The following is a 14,780-nucleotide window of genomic DNA, read 5'->3' as shown; positions in this document are numbered from 1 at the left end:
GGATGTTGGTGTGTTGACAGAATAGCTGGACAGGAATACCTGTCAATGCTGGTACCGACAAATCAACGTTTTTGACAACTTTAGAATCCTATATGGTAGAATGTCGGAATGATCCAAGCAATGGGGGAAAAGAAGATGCAGCTATTACCAGCTGCTGTAGCTGAAAAGCACAGAGGTTTCTGTCATGAACCTAAGACTGTGACCACATCAACGCCAACAATTGTGAGGGTAGCAGATGTTAAGGAGTTCAAGATTTATGGATCTGTCATGAAGCAAGGAATAGGTTTCATCAACTTGATATGACAGATTGAGGCTGGAGAAGAAAGGGGTTACAGTACTGTTCAGATTATTGATGGTGTTCTTCGAGCCATTCAACCAACAGAGTCACTGAGGGGATACATTGAAGGAAAGGCTGATCTTAGTTTGCCCATTCTCAGGAAGCTTCTCCAAACAGTCTATGAGGAAAAATCTGTGGCAAAACTTTATCAGGACCTTAGTTGTGGTGTTCAAGGAAAAAGAAGACACTTTAGATTTTGTTTGGAGGATTCTTGACTTGAGTCAGAAAATAAATTTCTCCTGCAAAGAGGATGGATCTGATATAAGGTATGACCAGAACCTGATGATAAGTATGACCATGAGAACAATACTCAATGGCTTGAGAGACGCCATTATTGCACAAGAATTGAGGAACACTCTGTCATCTAATCCTCTGGATCATGAGATCATCAGTCAGGTTGGCGCTGCTGTGCCTGCTGAGAAGGAGTGGAAAAGGAAGAGCACACATGTTGCTGATGTTAGGTCTGTAGTGTTTGAAGAATCAAAGGATGAAACAAGTGAACTGTTAGGCGACAGTGAATTGGCTGTCAAGGCTGCCAATGGGGAGAACATACCCTTTGAAGGATGGGTCGAAGTATCATTCGAACTGATGAAGGAAACCACTGATAGGAAATTTTCTTTTCCATTTTACTAAGATGTCCAGCATCACTACCCCAATCATAGGTATTAATGTGATCGGGCAATATCCCTTCAGTCATGCACAGTGTAGCAGAGTCAATGTCATGCAATCAGGGCTGCCAGCAATTAGGATGGAATAACTGGAAGCTGTAGTTAAGCTGTTGCAAGAGGAGCAACCTGATGCAATATGTGACTTTCACAGTGGAAGACCAGTATTACGTGTCAAAGCTGGTCAGGTGTTAAAAGTGAAGTGCATAGTCGCCACTAATGTAAGTGAACCCACCACTGTCTTGTTGGAATCAAACATTGAGAAACCTTGGCCTGATGGACTGAAGATTCAAGGATCACTTCTTAGGTTGAAGAGATTCACCAAAACAAACATTCCGGTAACATTAATGAACTGTACTAGTCATGACATTAAAGTTCACAGCAGGTCTTGGTACGCTGCAGCAAGTGAGATCTGTCATACCATTACAAGGTGAAAACGAGCCAGATCCTACCCGGAATTTAGATGATATCCTGGTATCAGATAAGATATCAGACACAAGCATACAAGAGCACTGGCATCCCCCAGTAGACTTACGTGATGATTTATGTGAGGAACAACATGAAATGATCAAGCAGATGTTATATGAAGAGTCAGATGTCTTCAGTAGGACATTATGATATTGGGACAATAACTGATTTGAAAATGGACATTCAACTCACTGATAATTTACCTGTACAGAAGTCATGTGTCCATACCAAGTCATATTACTCGAGCCCTCTAGTTTGTGTCAGAAGAAAGGACTCAAGTCTGAGACTATGTGTTGACTATCGGGCACTCAATAGTGAGACAGTCTGTGACAGGCACCCTCTACCATGCATACAGTTTGGGTGGAAACCAATGGTTTACCTTGCTTGATCAGGGGAAGGCCTATCACCAGGGTTTCATCAAGGAAAGTTGTAGACCATATACTGCTTTTATTAGTCCTTGGGGGGGCTATATGAATGGACACGCATTCCTTTTGGTTTAACTGGAGCACCAAGTGCATTCAAGCGCTTCATGAACACTTGCTTACAAGGGCTGAGGGACACTATTTGTATTCCCTATCTTGATGGTGTTACAGTCTTCAGCAAATATTTAGTATGATGTAGTAGATGTAAGGAATGTCTTGCAACGGTTAAAAGAATCTGGGGTTAAACTAAAACCTCGTAAGGTCAATCTATTTAAGAAACAGGTGCGCTACTTTGGACACATTGTCTCAGAACATGGCATTCAGATGGACCCAAGAGACAAGGAAGCTATTCTTAACCTCAGATCTACACAACAAGCTACAGTGAGGGACGTGAGAAGACTATTAGGATTCATTGATTACTCCCGTAAATACATTCCAGATTACTCTCGCAGAGCAGTGCTTATTCGAACTGCTGTGTTGTTCCAACTCCAATACTGTACACAAAGGTGTGAAGGTGCGATGGAAAAAGAAAAAGAGTCCCCAGACACCGTAGGCCGGTTATCCGGCCAAGCCGTAGTCACGTCAAAACAGTATATATTTTTATGGACCTATCTGTGATCATTCATTTATAAAATCTATCACATTTCACAATGTCTGAAATACGTATTCCATTTCAATTTATCATTTTTTATCGATAAATTAAAAAATTATTCACTATTTCCCGCGACGTTATTGAAAATAAAAATCTCGGACACACATTTCGACAACGGGTCCACATCGAACGTGTCCAAGAGCCAAATAAAGACGTTTTAAACAAATCTTTAAATATATTGTACAAAGTAATAAATAAAATCAACAAAAATATATCTAAAAGTAATCAAACTTACATCTAAGTTATTATTTCCATCTTTTCGTGCGATCGCGTGTAATGTAAGTCAAATGACATCTCGGCTTTCGTCGCCTTGAATTCTCGGCTCGGACACAATGTTTAATGCAAAAATGTATGCATGAAAAATCTTTGTCACAGCTCGTAACCTAGCACGCTACATTCACGAAGTTCCACATTTTTAATATATATCGTGATTTCCTGCTTAAAACGTTCAGAATAACACGATTTAACAAAAATCTTTCGCCAACTTCTGAACTTTATCAAACACGAGCTTGGTATCACAGCTGTAATTTGATTAGCTGCCTTAGGTCACGTGCTCAAAATAGACCAATCACGAAACTTGTTGCAGATTTCAGCAAGAAAGCGTCATTAGAAACCAATGTTAATCCAATGAAATCGCTTGTTATAACTACGGAAAAAAACAGGCGATGTTACGAGCGTGTAGATGAAGGAATAAGCTTTCCAGCGATGTGTCATATACCATTCTTTGACGAACGTGCTTTTCATACGAAGCCTCGAAAACGGGGATATTTCTTCATGTTACTGAGCGGACAGCCGCTGTTTTTGGGAAATGGGTGATGATATAGATACTGTTTATAATTCTTTTTAAAATGATTTTCAATCACGTAAACAATGAAAATAAAACAGAAATAGGTAAGTGGATTTTATGAAATCTTATATTTGCCGAAAATAGTCAAGTTTTCGCTTCCTTGGTCCCTAATCTGGAAGTTAACAACGTGTTAGCTTACATTTTTTATTTACAACAAACTTAAATAAGTTGTAAATGCATTATTTTAAATAATGTGAAAAACATAACTTTCATATTTATAAACCATAGGATCAGACCTTTCAAATGATGTATAACATGTAGTAGCAAATATATTTTACAAGCAGATATTTTCTTTGATAAATGTTGGCTTCATCTATCACACAAGAGTCTCCGGGAACTCCGTGTCCCAGCAGTAAACACTTCTGGTTGACTGGTGTTGAAAGAGTTAACTGAAAAGGTGATGCTTTACCCTGACAGGGAGAAACGGTTCAGGGACTATTTGTACTATGCACCCTTCTTCACAGTCTTTAGTGACAACCCTCTGACTTTTATTCTTACTTCAGCTAAGTTGGATGGTACCAGACACAGATGGGTAGCAGAATTGGCTGACTATAAATTTTCAATTAAATACAAGCCTGTGAAGAAGAACTCTGATGCAGATGGACTGAGCAGAATGCCATTAGATATTGACCAGTATATGACTGAGTGTGTCTGTGAAATAAATCAAGAAGCAATTGAAATGTCAATTCAGGTTACCAATGCTAGGGAAGAGGGTGACATTGTCTGGATTTAATCAATCACTGATGACCACACTTGTCTTTCTGAAGTTGTCTTCTCTTCCAGCTGCAAGCCTACTTTCCATCGTTTTAGTGCTGAGGACATCAAAAGAGCCCTGAAGATGGAATTGGATGGACTAGAGTTCTACACAGAAACATGTTGCTTCCTTGTGATGGATCTTCAGTTGACAAGATTGTTGACAGAGCAAAAGCCCAGAAAGCTGGAACTCAAACGCTCCGGATGAAAAAGCACATTGTCGATTATGAGCAGTCAGGGATGGACAGTGATTCTTCAGAAGGCAGTGGCCAAGTGGAGATCGATGTAAAGGAAGTTCATCCTGAAAGGTATTTTGCTGCGTCAGAAAATGCCAATGAAACACAACACCAAGTATCAAGTCGGTCGATGGATCATGGTTCTTATAGTGTTGAGGATCAAGATGATACTGATGTGAGTGCAGGTGAGCAGTCACTAGATGGTGACAATTCTGTGAGGACCTGTGACCAAATAGATCTACAGCTACAATCAACAGAGAGTGAGGAAGAGTCCACAGATTTTCATTATGCCGATGATGAAGCGGAGGTGAGGAAGTAACGACGTCCAAGACGACGAAAGAAATGTCCCTGTCATATGTCAACTAAGAAAACCCAACTGAATGTGATCAGAAAACAAACCTGAACCTTTTGCGACTTACATGTCCCGTGGTACCTGTTTCATGGTATTACCCATACCAAGTACTGTTAACACCAGTGATACATTACCCATGGTTCCATCAAGAGCGACCTTTACAAGTGATGAACTAACATTGAAACTTCACTATGAGCACAATGGTATGACCTTGATATTTTATGTATGGGCTGCCTTATGGGAAGAGACATCCAAGTTTGTTGTATTTAGTACAGTCTGAAGTACAAAAGGTATTTCCACTTAGAATAACTATATGTAACAGTAAAAGGTTTGCAGTATTGTTTGACTGGACATCTAGCAGTATTGTTGCCTTCAGTGTCAAATATCATGATGTATGTAAAACTACAGGTTGTACACTTTGAAAGTGGTATTTTGCAACTACTGAAGAACTTACGTCTTAATAATTTAAACAGCGCTTACTGTTAATATCTTTTCAAAACTGTTTTTGAAGGTGTATTTGTAGTTCGCATACATATCTGTTGAAATGTCGGGTCGACTTTTTTTAGGGGGGGCAAATGTAAGAAAGTGAAATAATGATAATGTCCATGGTCAAAGGGAAGTTACTCTTTGGGTGGGTGCGCTACCACCCAAAGGTCAACTGACCAATCAAAATTGCCTGTTTACTTTGGGCTGTATGCTGTTGGAAAATAAATGGTGACCTGACATCTATATCTCTCTCTCTTCCTGTGTTAGGTATGTATGCAATAATATTGGTCCAAATAAGGCCGTCTTGTATCACATATTGAAGATAACAATGCTAGGACATAGGTTCTAGGTATTCTCTCAGAGGTAGCATCGTATATTTATTGTATTTTCGATTTATCAAAACAAGCAGAAACCTTGTGGTTAGCTTTAGACGTTCCGTTATTGACGGATTGTGTTTCACAGGCTTTTTGACTAATTAAGAAATGTGATTCCCATTTTCTAATAGTTTTGGTTCAGGAATAGAATTGTTGTTTTGAACTTTTAACATTAAATAATCGCCAATGCTGTAAAACTCTGGTTGTCACCTATTTTCAGGGGCCACGTGACGGCATTGGCTAGATTCAGGGGAAGTAACCCTCATCTTGTTACGTTCCTAAAAGCACATGTCCCTGTCATTGAGGAACATGTTTGTTATTGTTTTGATTTTGAATTATGACCGCTCCATGCAGTCTTTTTATTGTATTCAGCCTGAAATAATACAAAAGAAAAGTCTGTTTGTATTATACACGACAGATATATTTTTCCAGAATTTAATTTACAACATAATTTTACATATGGGTGCATATAACACACGTGTGTATTATAAACGAATAAATAAGTCTTGTGTACATTGATCATTTGGAAGGAATTGTGATTGTTCACTAGCCAATATATTAGCAAATACCGCCATGGGTGCTTAGTAGAGCGTGGTGCTCATTAGGCCGAATACAGTAATAAGTTAACATTGTTGAACTTTTATTCTATTTACATGTAATAGACTTGAATATCCAAATATGTAATCAATGATCGGTCAAATTATGCATATTGTTGCATTAAATACACAATCCGGAAGTAATGTTTTTTTATTTAGCCTAATGGAATAGTGTAAAAGTGACTATTTGCATGTATTATTTCCATTATGAGAATTGTTTTTTCTTGCTGAAACTTGTAATAGAAACAGTAATTTTGGTATAATATGTATGAAGGCTGTTTATGCAAGTAGTATTCTAAATACTGTATTCCTGTTACAGGTGTGTATTATGATTATTGGAGACATCTTGAATGTTGAGACTGATGTATCAGCAGTAGCTAAACAGTTACATTGAAGTTCACAAAGTGCTTTAAGTAAGTATACCTGGTAGGTCATTATGTTTCCTGGAAAAGTGTCACTAGGTAAACTATTTCTGATATGTGTTCAGATGTATTCCGGTGTGCATTGTGATTGAGACTGGGGCTGTATGCCGTTGGAAACTAATTGGTGACCTGACATCTCTCCCTCTCTGTTTTAGGGTATATTGTTGTGAGGCTGACAACTTGGCGAGCCTGCCAGGATCAGCATATGTTGCTTGAAGTCCACCACGACAACATTGAAGATGTCAGAGACAGAGTGGAGCAATTGCTTATGGACTACAAGTGTGATCACCATGCGTTAGTCTAGAACATAGCCAGAAAATAGCAGAAAAGGAACAACTAAACAAACAAAATGTTGTAACAAATAATGTATTTCATTAACATAAAGAAAACAGCCAAAAACAAACAGATATGAATTTTATGTATTTCCTAAATATTGTAACAAATGCCTCAACAGTCCCAAAATGATTCATAAATGTTTTGTATATAAGTATATACATATGTGTTCAGAGTTCACTGCCTAATCATCCTTCTTCTTAAACACACTCTTGACTCTTCTGAAGAAGTTGGCCACCCTGGATAGCAAGGCCTTCAGGAAGGAGTGGGTTGGCTGGATGATCTCCTCATCCACGAGATCAACTTCAACAAAGTCAGTGTCGTCCACGATGTACTGACCAGCAATAGTGAGGGACACAGAAGGGACAGTGCTGGGGCGAAGGGTCTGTGGGACGGGCAGGTGGGACAAGTGGGCAGGGATGGTCAGGGACTTCGAAGTGGGTTGCTATAGATAGGTAGGTAGTGGAAAGAATGGAATGTGAGGAAAGAATATTATGTAGATGGAAAAAGTTATTCAATCATTGAATTTTATTGCAGAAAATAAAAGATTATGGTGGTAAAGACAGAAAAGGTGTGAAAAAAGAAACAAGGTAAATAAAGATGATATAAATAGTAGATACTGAAAGGTAGATAATGCAAAGGGAAGGTAGATTGTTTGTTTGTTTGTTGTTTAAAAACGCTGCACTCAGCAATATTCCAGCTACATGACGGTGGTCTGTAAATAATCAAGTCTGGGCTAAGACAATCCAGTGATTGACATCATGAGCATTGATAGTAAAGATGTTGACATGAAGGATATTCTTGGAAATACAAATGGGACAAACTTTACAGAATTACTGAAGCCTTTGAACCAAAGTACTCTCAACATTTGGCATAGGGCTATATTAATTGCATACTGTTGGTTTAAGGTAGGAAAACAGTATAAACATTCAGTTACAGCTTTATTGAAAACAGGGACCAGTACACAAAAGTGTTCCACATATCGTTGAAAACTCATGGAAGTGCTAAACAGGCATTGCTATAGACAAGCCTTTATGACACCTACATGGCAAGGGGCAGGATAAGTCAGTTCGGACAGAGGCTGGAGGAACCAGATCATCCGATCAACTGTGGGGAAACAGAAGAATAAACATACAGGGTATTAAACACCCAGAATGTATGTTGCTGGTCCCTAACCTTTGGCTGGTGACTAGTAAATAATATATCATTTTGCAGTTAATAAATTATTTGTGCTGACAGATAGATGGTATATCGCTAAGCTTTTAGGGGTTCCCCTTTTCCAAAATGTTCCAGTTTTATGTTGGATAAAGGGTAGGTAATTGTAATAACCAAGGGCAGCTAGCTTAGACACTGCAAAGAATATCTCCCTGTTACTTTATAACCTGAACTTGATCCCTTCAGACAAAATATGGGATAATAAGTTACAGTTTACCTTTCACTGCTAAACTAAGTCTATTTGCTAAAATACAAGGGATTTCGCCTAGCCATACAATATTGATTTGGACTCAGACTGCTGTGTACATTCTGAGAGTTTATAAGAAATCATGAGCAGATCCAGGATTTAAAAAAAGGGAGTGGGGGCAGGGGTGTGTTCCACTTGGGCTATTTGTAACTTCAGTAGGGGCACTTCCCACACAAAACACTTCCCCAAGACTCACAAACACTTCATGTAAACCACTGTTAAAATACATTTACGGAATTCATTTTACAACCAAATCAACATGTTACCATGGTAGGAAAGGCGCATAAAGAATGTCATGACATGTAAAAGACACAAGAACCCACTTTTTCTAATATGTTCAAGGTATACAAAGGTACCTGCATTCAACATCTTAGCCCCTAAAGCATGCAGTGTTTGAAATCAGTACAGGAGCCATGATACACTCCCTCATCACACTAAAATACCAACATGTAGGTACGGAATCTACTGAAGCGTAGAATTGTACCTTGAACATAAGTGCTCGTATTCATGGTGACAGGTTCAAGAAGCAATAAAGGATAGGAAAAACGCTTTCAGAACAGCCAAGTGCAGATGTAGCATCAAAAATGGCGTCGATGTAACGTCAAGGAAGACATGAAGTCTCGTAAAATCACGCGATATTACAAAATAAAGTTAACTGGCTCCCGACTTCATTTGCGCTTGCACTGGGGTGTTGTAGAGAAGGAGAGAAGTAAAGTCGCGCCATCATATAAATGAAGTAAAATTAATTATGAGCTGAATAAATTCCTGCAGGCATGATTCTGGGTGTTACTAGTTACTATTCAACCAGCAGCTTGTAAGGGTCCGTCAAATTTATGGTACGACAGTGACTATAATCATACTATGGCTATTTTCATAACCAGCAATATATGGGGTGCTCAAGATTTTTTCTGACTGGGACCTCACGGAGACTGGTATATCAATCTGTTTATTTGTACTTGAGGCCTCAGGCCCATATAGAAAGTATACCAAGTAAACAAAAATACAAATTTTCCATCAAGGTGATGTTGGTTCATCATACTTATATATTCAATGATAACATAGTGTACAGTAATTAATGATAACATGCTCTCCTCACAAGTGAAGCTTTACAGAATTTTAGCAAGTTTTCTACTTTAGCTGGATCATAATCATTCATTAAATTAACAAAACATTTGGATGTGCATTTCCTTAAATATTTCTTTGGTACAAAAAGATTTCTCAAATGATTAAAACATGGGCATTTCATTATTATGTGGAATTCATCCTCTAACTCATTTAAATTACAATTCTGACAGATTCGTTTACTTTTTTTAACATTTTTCCATCTTCCAACATTTATGTAAATGTTTGCACCTCCAGTTCTTAAAAGAGCTAAGTACCTTCTATGCATTAAATATGTTTTGCAATACACATATCGTTCAGCATTTAATGAAAATTTGTATTTACTGTAACACTATCGAATCTTGTACTTTCTCTTAATTTTGCTTGCCACTCTTGAAAAGAAATATCTCTTAATCTAAGTTTAATCATGCTTATTAAATAATCAATATTACCAACACCTTGAGAGACCTATCAAACATAAAGATTCTCTAACATTTTTACCCAATTTCTCCTATCACATTCATCTAAGTGTTTTAACATATTATACGACTTTTTTGGTATTCTATCATCTGACGTGTATTAATCTTAGCCAATATTTTATACATTGCACAAATGAATCAACATATAACGGGTATCTACCACATTCTCCCACAGCCATAGCATTTGGAGTTTGTGACGGTAAACCAAGAAATCTTTAACATGCATAAATCTGAACTTTCTCATGTGGATCAAATGTATTGGTGCCCCAAATATCTGCACCGTATAATAAAATAGGCTTAATCTTTACATCAAATATTTTAAAGAATATGTCATAAGACAAGCACCCAAGGTAATTTAATGATCAATTTCCTAAAGTGCTAATTTACCTTTCAGGCATGTGTATTTCACTGTTTTTATCATATTCATATTTGAGTAAAACATAACACCCAAATATTAATAGTGTTTACTATTTCGATATTTGGGTTATTAAAAGTCCATCGTTCCGTGTTTTTTCAAAATTCCATATTTTCTTAATACCACTATTTTTGTTTTGTCTAAATTAACTGTCAATTTCCATTTGTAACAATACTTATTGAGAGTATTTAATTGGTTTTGTAAACCTGAAATCGTATCTGAAAACAATACAATATCATCTGCAAATAAAAGTATCAACAATTCTATATATTCAGGAATAAATTGTACACCTCTAACGTTTTCGTTGTCTAAAGTATGAACGAGTTCGTTTATATACAGAGAAAATAATAAGGGGCTTAAAACACACCCTTGTTTTAAACCTATGTGAGATTCAAATGTATCTGAAAATTGTCCATTAGACTCTACGGTATTTCTAACCTTTTCATACACAGATTTAATAGCATCAAACATATTTCCTAATAGACCTATATGTTCCAAGAGATATAATAAATATTTTGTATCTACTGAATCAAACGCTTTTTTAAAATTTACGAAAGCGACGTAGAATCTACCTTTACGCTTAGACAAATGCTTGTCGATTAGAACATTCAAAACAAAAATATTATCAGAAGTAGAGTAACCTTCGCGAAAGCCAGCTTGTTCCTCCGATATTTTCTTAGAACTATTTGCCCAAATTGTTAATCTATTATTAATGATTGATGTATAGAGTTTGCTTAATACATTCATTAAAGTGATGCCCCTATAGTTATCTGGCTTTGTTTTGTCACCACTCTTATGCAGAGGAAGAATTATACCTATGTTCTACGGATCCGGAATTTTTTTTTTTTTTAAAGAGATAACTAAATAAATCAAGGAGATAAGGAATAAAGTAACATTGTCCTGCTTTCACATATTCCCCTAAAATTTGATCTAAACCTGGCGCTTTAATATTTTTAAGATTGCTGATAGCTTTTATAAGTTCATCGTTGCGTATTTCCCTGTTATAATCATCATCAAAATTCATTTCACATTTGTTTGACATACAAATGTTAATATCACAATCAATCTCTATATGGTCACTATGCAGTGTTGAAAAATGATCAAACCAATCCGTTATCTTTATATTACATGGAGTATGTTGATACCGACGACTTCTAATTTTTCGTCAAAAAGTTTTTCCGTCTTGTTTTACTAAATTATCTAGATATCTTACAGTCTGTTTTCTAAATGTGATCTGTTTTTCTCTCCGTATAGCCTTATTCTTATTTCTTACCGATCTATAGTTTCTAAAGTTAACAGTTGTTCTTTGGCAACGTAGTTTTCTAAGCGCACGTCTCTCTTCTTTTCTTCCCTTTCTGCACTCGTTATCAAACCACGATTTTTGGCTTATATCGTTTCGACATTTAACAGTTTTACGGAAACAACTACTTGCTTTACGAATTACATTTGTAAAAATTTCAATTGATTCGTTAACATTATGTTGTATGATAGATTGAGTATATTCTATTTGGTCAAGAGATTCGTCAGATGATATATTCAAAGCAAACTCCCCTGCTTTATCATCACTCCATATATTTTGCTCCATATAACTGGTCGACTTCTCATCAAATAATCCTATTGTTTTCATAACTATGATATTGGTAGATGACTAGATTCGGTCCTATTTTCAACATTACATTATTTTACATAATCATTATTTTCTATAGACGTCTAACAATAATCAACTAAACTACTCCCGCAACTCCCATTAAATGTAAAACTACTTGTCTTAGACTCAGTGCCATGTCTCCCATTGAGAATATAAATACTTAGGGATATGCAGAGATCAATTAAAGATTTTCCGAAAGTATTAATGACGTTATCCTCGGATATCCTTTCATCCATCTCTATCTTATCTACGAGGGCCATTCAATATATAACCAGCCTAAGCTATTTACCAGATCTTAACGGTTGCATGTTTGTCACGTGCTGTGCACCAATGTATGTCACGTGCATAGACAACGTTTCACTGAGGAAATTGTATTTGAAGTCACACACGTGATCTATAAAGATGGCAAGGGTAGATTCTGCCAAAGTTTCGTCAAAGGTTGAATACAGGGCTGCTATTAGGTACCTCTACTTAAAAGGGAAACCGGGAAAGGAGATACATGAAGAATTGTCAGTTGTTTATGGTGACAGTGCAGAATTTGAGAGGGGTCGGGTGAACCTGGAAGATGAGCCACGCCCTGGCAGGCCTGTAGAGGTGACCAATGACCAAACCAGTGAAGCTGTGAGACAACTGGTTGTCAAAGACAGGCGAATGAAGGTGTCAGAAATGGCCACGGCCTTGGACATTACAGAGGGAAGTGTCCGTACCATTTTGCATGAGCGTCTGAGTATGAGGAAGCTGTCTGCCCGATGGGTCCCTAAATGTCTGAGTGATGATCAGAAGGCTGTACGTGCGTCAATGTGTCAGGCACTTTTGACGCAATGCAGTCGGGATGCAGACAACTTTATGGAGAGAATTGTTACTGGTGATGAAACCTGGGTACACCACTATGACCCAGAAACCAAAGAACAGAGTAAGCAGTGGACTGGCTTTGCTTCACCCCGTCCCAAAAAGTTTAAGACTCAACCATTGACTGGCAAAGTCATGGCAACCATCTTTTGGGATACCAAAGGGGTCTTGCTCATTGACTACTTGCCACGTGGCCAGACTATTAATGGAGAGTACTACTCCGATCTCCTGGACCGTTTGCGGACTGCTATTCTTGCCAAACGTCGTGGAAAGATCACAAAAGGTGTGCTGCTTTAACATGATAATGCCAGAGTGCACAACCTGTCGACTTGCAGTTGCCGCAGTGAAGCGGAACGGGTTCAAAGTATTGCCTCATCCACCTTACTCACCAGACCTGGCACCAAGCGACTACTTTCTCTTCCCAAACTTGAAGAAAGAACTGCGTGGACGTCATTTCCGGTCCGATGATGAACTTACGACAGCAGTGGAGGGGTGGTTACACAAACAACCCCATGGTTTCTATCACAACAGGCTTTTAGCTCTCACACATCGCTGGACAAAGTGCATAGACCTCAATGGTGGTTATGTGGAAAAAGAAGAAGTGAGGAGCTGTAGCAAATAGGTTAGGCTGGTTATATATTGAATGGCCCTCGTACATCATCTCGCTCTGTTCTATATGCTAGAGTAGGAAACACTTCCTGTAAATTACCTGTTCTAGAATTCAGATCACCTCTTATCAATAATATAGGATCATATCTAACAGTAACTCTTCTAATTCAATAATACCATTTTTCTTAAGTTTGTTGCCATAATATCCGGAATATTGTGGTGGTATATATGTACATCCATACAACACGTCACGATTATGACAAAATATCATGATATGAATATTTCAATTTAAGAAATATAAATTAATGTTGAAGCTTCGTTAAAAATTCAAAACTGGTAATCAATGATCGATAAGTAATTAGAACAAGAGGCCCACAGGGCCTGTATCGCGCACCTTGATATTGACAAAATATACATTTGCCTTGTACATGTATATAATACTCCAAATATTTCGTAATTTTGATTCTGTCAGCATTTAATATGGGTGGATGGCAAATCTGACAGCATGAACGTGTACTCGTATTTATCTAGATACAACTGTGGAATAAAGATCTGAACCGTTTCCATGTTAAGATCCAGGATAAATCATATCAAAGGTATTGTCATAGCGACTGATTTACGACACCCATTGTCTGAAGAACATTTAATTGCAAAGGCTCATTACCCTGGAGCCATGACATCTTTATGCCTTGAAACACTTAATTGCTGTTATTTATAAGATGCTAATCCTATTTTTTAATCCCCATATTTGTGTACATCGTCGTCTGCCATCCTGAACAAGATGTGCAAGTATGTCACTGATGATTTACTGTTTACATTTATATTTATTACTTACTAAATGCCAGGTGACCTTGGCTATATAAGCCTTGGTCCAGAGAGGAGAGAAAGAAAGGTCTTACCCTTAGCCTAGCTAGGGTTAGGCTGGGTGCTCCGGGGCACCAAGACAACAACCACAACCACTATGTGCTGACCTGTCACAAAGTGTCTTTTGTATGTATATATCTACATGTATAAAGTAAAACTGTATATACCGCAAGCCACTGTCTCCATGTTGTCACTTCCTACAGGAACCATACGTCAGATCAGACAATTAACACCAAACGCCCCTCCATTTGTACAATTTTGAATTCTCACCACCCGAGAATGCTTCCAACCAAATATGGTTGATATCATTCTCTTAGTTCCAGAGAAGTCGTTTAAAGCAATATAGCCAAATTGCCCCTATTTGGCCCCACGCCTCAGCAGTTTGGGGGCGGGTGGGGTTGGGATGTCAG

At 37.7% G+C, this 14,780-nt stretch overlaps 1 protein-coding gene across 1 annotated transcript; it reads right to left on the bottom strand.

The window, feature by feature from the left end:
• Positions 1-7,035: 7,035 nt before the first annotated feature.
• LOC139479143 (uncharacterized) lies at positions 7,036-8,914 on the bottom strand. The gene is made up of 3 exons (XM_071261924.1): positions 8,890-8,914; positions 7,989-8,050; positions 7,036-7,388 (listed from the first exon to the last, which is right to left on the bottom strand). Exons 1-3 carry the CDS (start codon positions 8,912-8,914, stop codon positions 7,128-7,130), a joined length of 348 nt encoding a protein of 115 aa, XP_071118025.1. The 3' UTR covers positions 7,036-7,127.
• Positions 8,915-14,780: the final 5,866 nt, after the last annotated feature.

This window comes from Haliotis cracherodii, unplaced genomic scaffold (genome assembly GCF_022045235.1).
Source record: "Haliotis cracherodii isolate W230 unplaced genomic scaffold, xgHalCrac1.p SCAF_4, whole genome shotgun sequence".
NCBI lineage: Eukaryota > Metazoa > Mollusca > Gastropoda > Lepetellida > Haliotidae > Haliotis > Haliotis cracherodii.
The sequence above is the reverse complement of the archived record's forward strand: the minus strand, read 5'-3'. Positions and strand labels throughout refer to the sequence as shown.

What these genes read in the sequence shown, in the direction of transcription:
- LOC139479143 (XM_071261924.1), bottom strand. Translation starts at nt 8,914, where the DNA reads ATGAATACGAGCACTTATGTTCAAG. An exon ending in TACGAGCACTTATGTTCAAG is followed by an intron (nt 8,051 to 8,889) that starts GTACAATTCTAC and finishes GTTTCCCCACAG; the next exon opens with TTGATCGGATGATCTGGTTC. An exon ending in CTTATCCTGCCCCTTGCCAT is followed by an intron (nt 7,389 to 7,988) that starts GTAGGTGTCATA and finishes ACCTATCTATAG; the next exon opens with CAACCCACTTCGAAGTCCCT.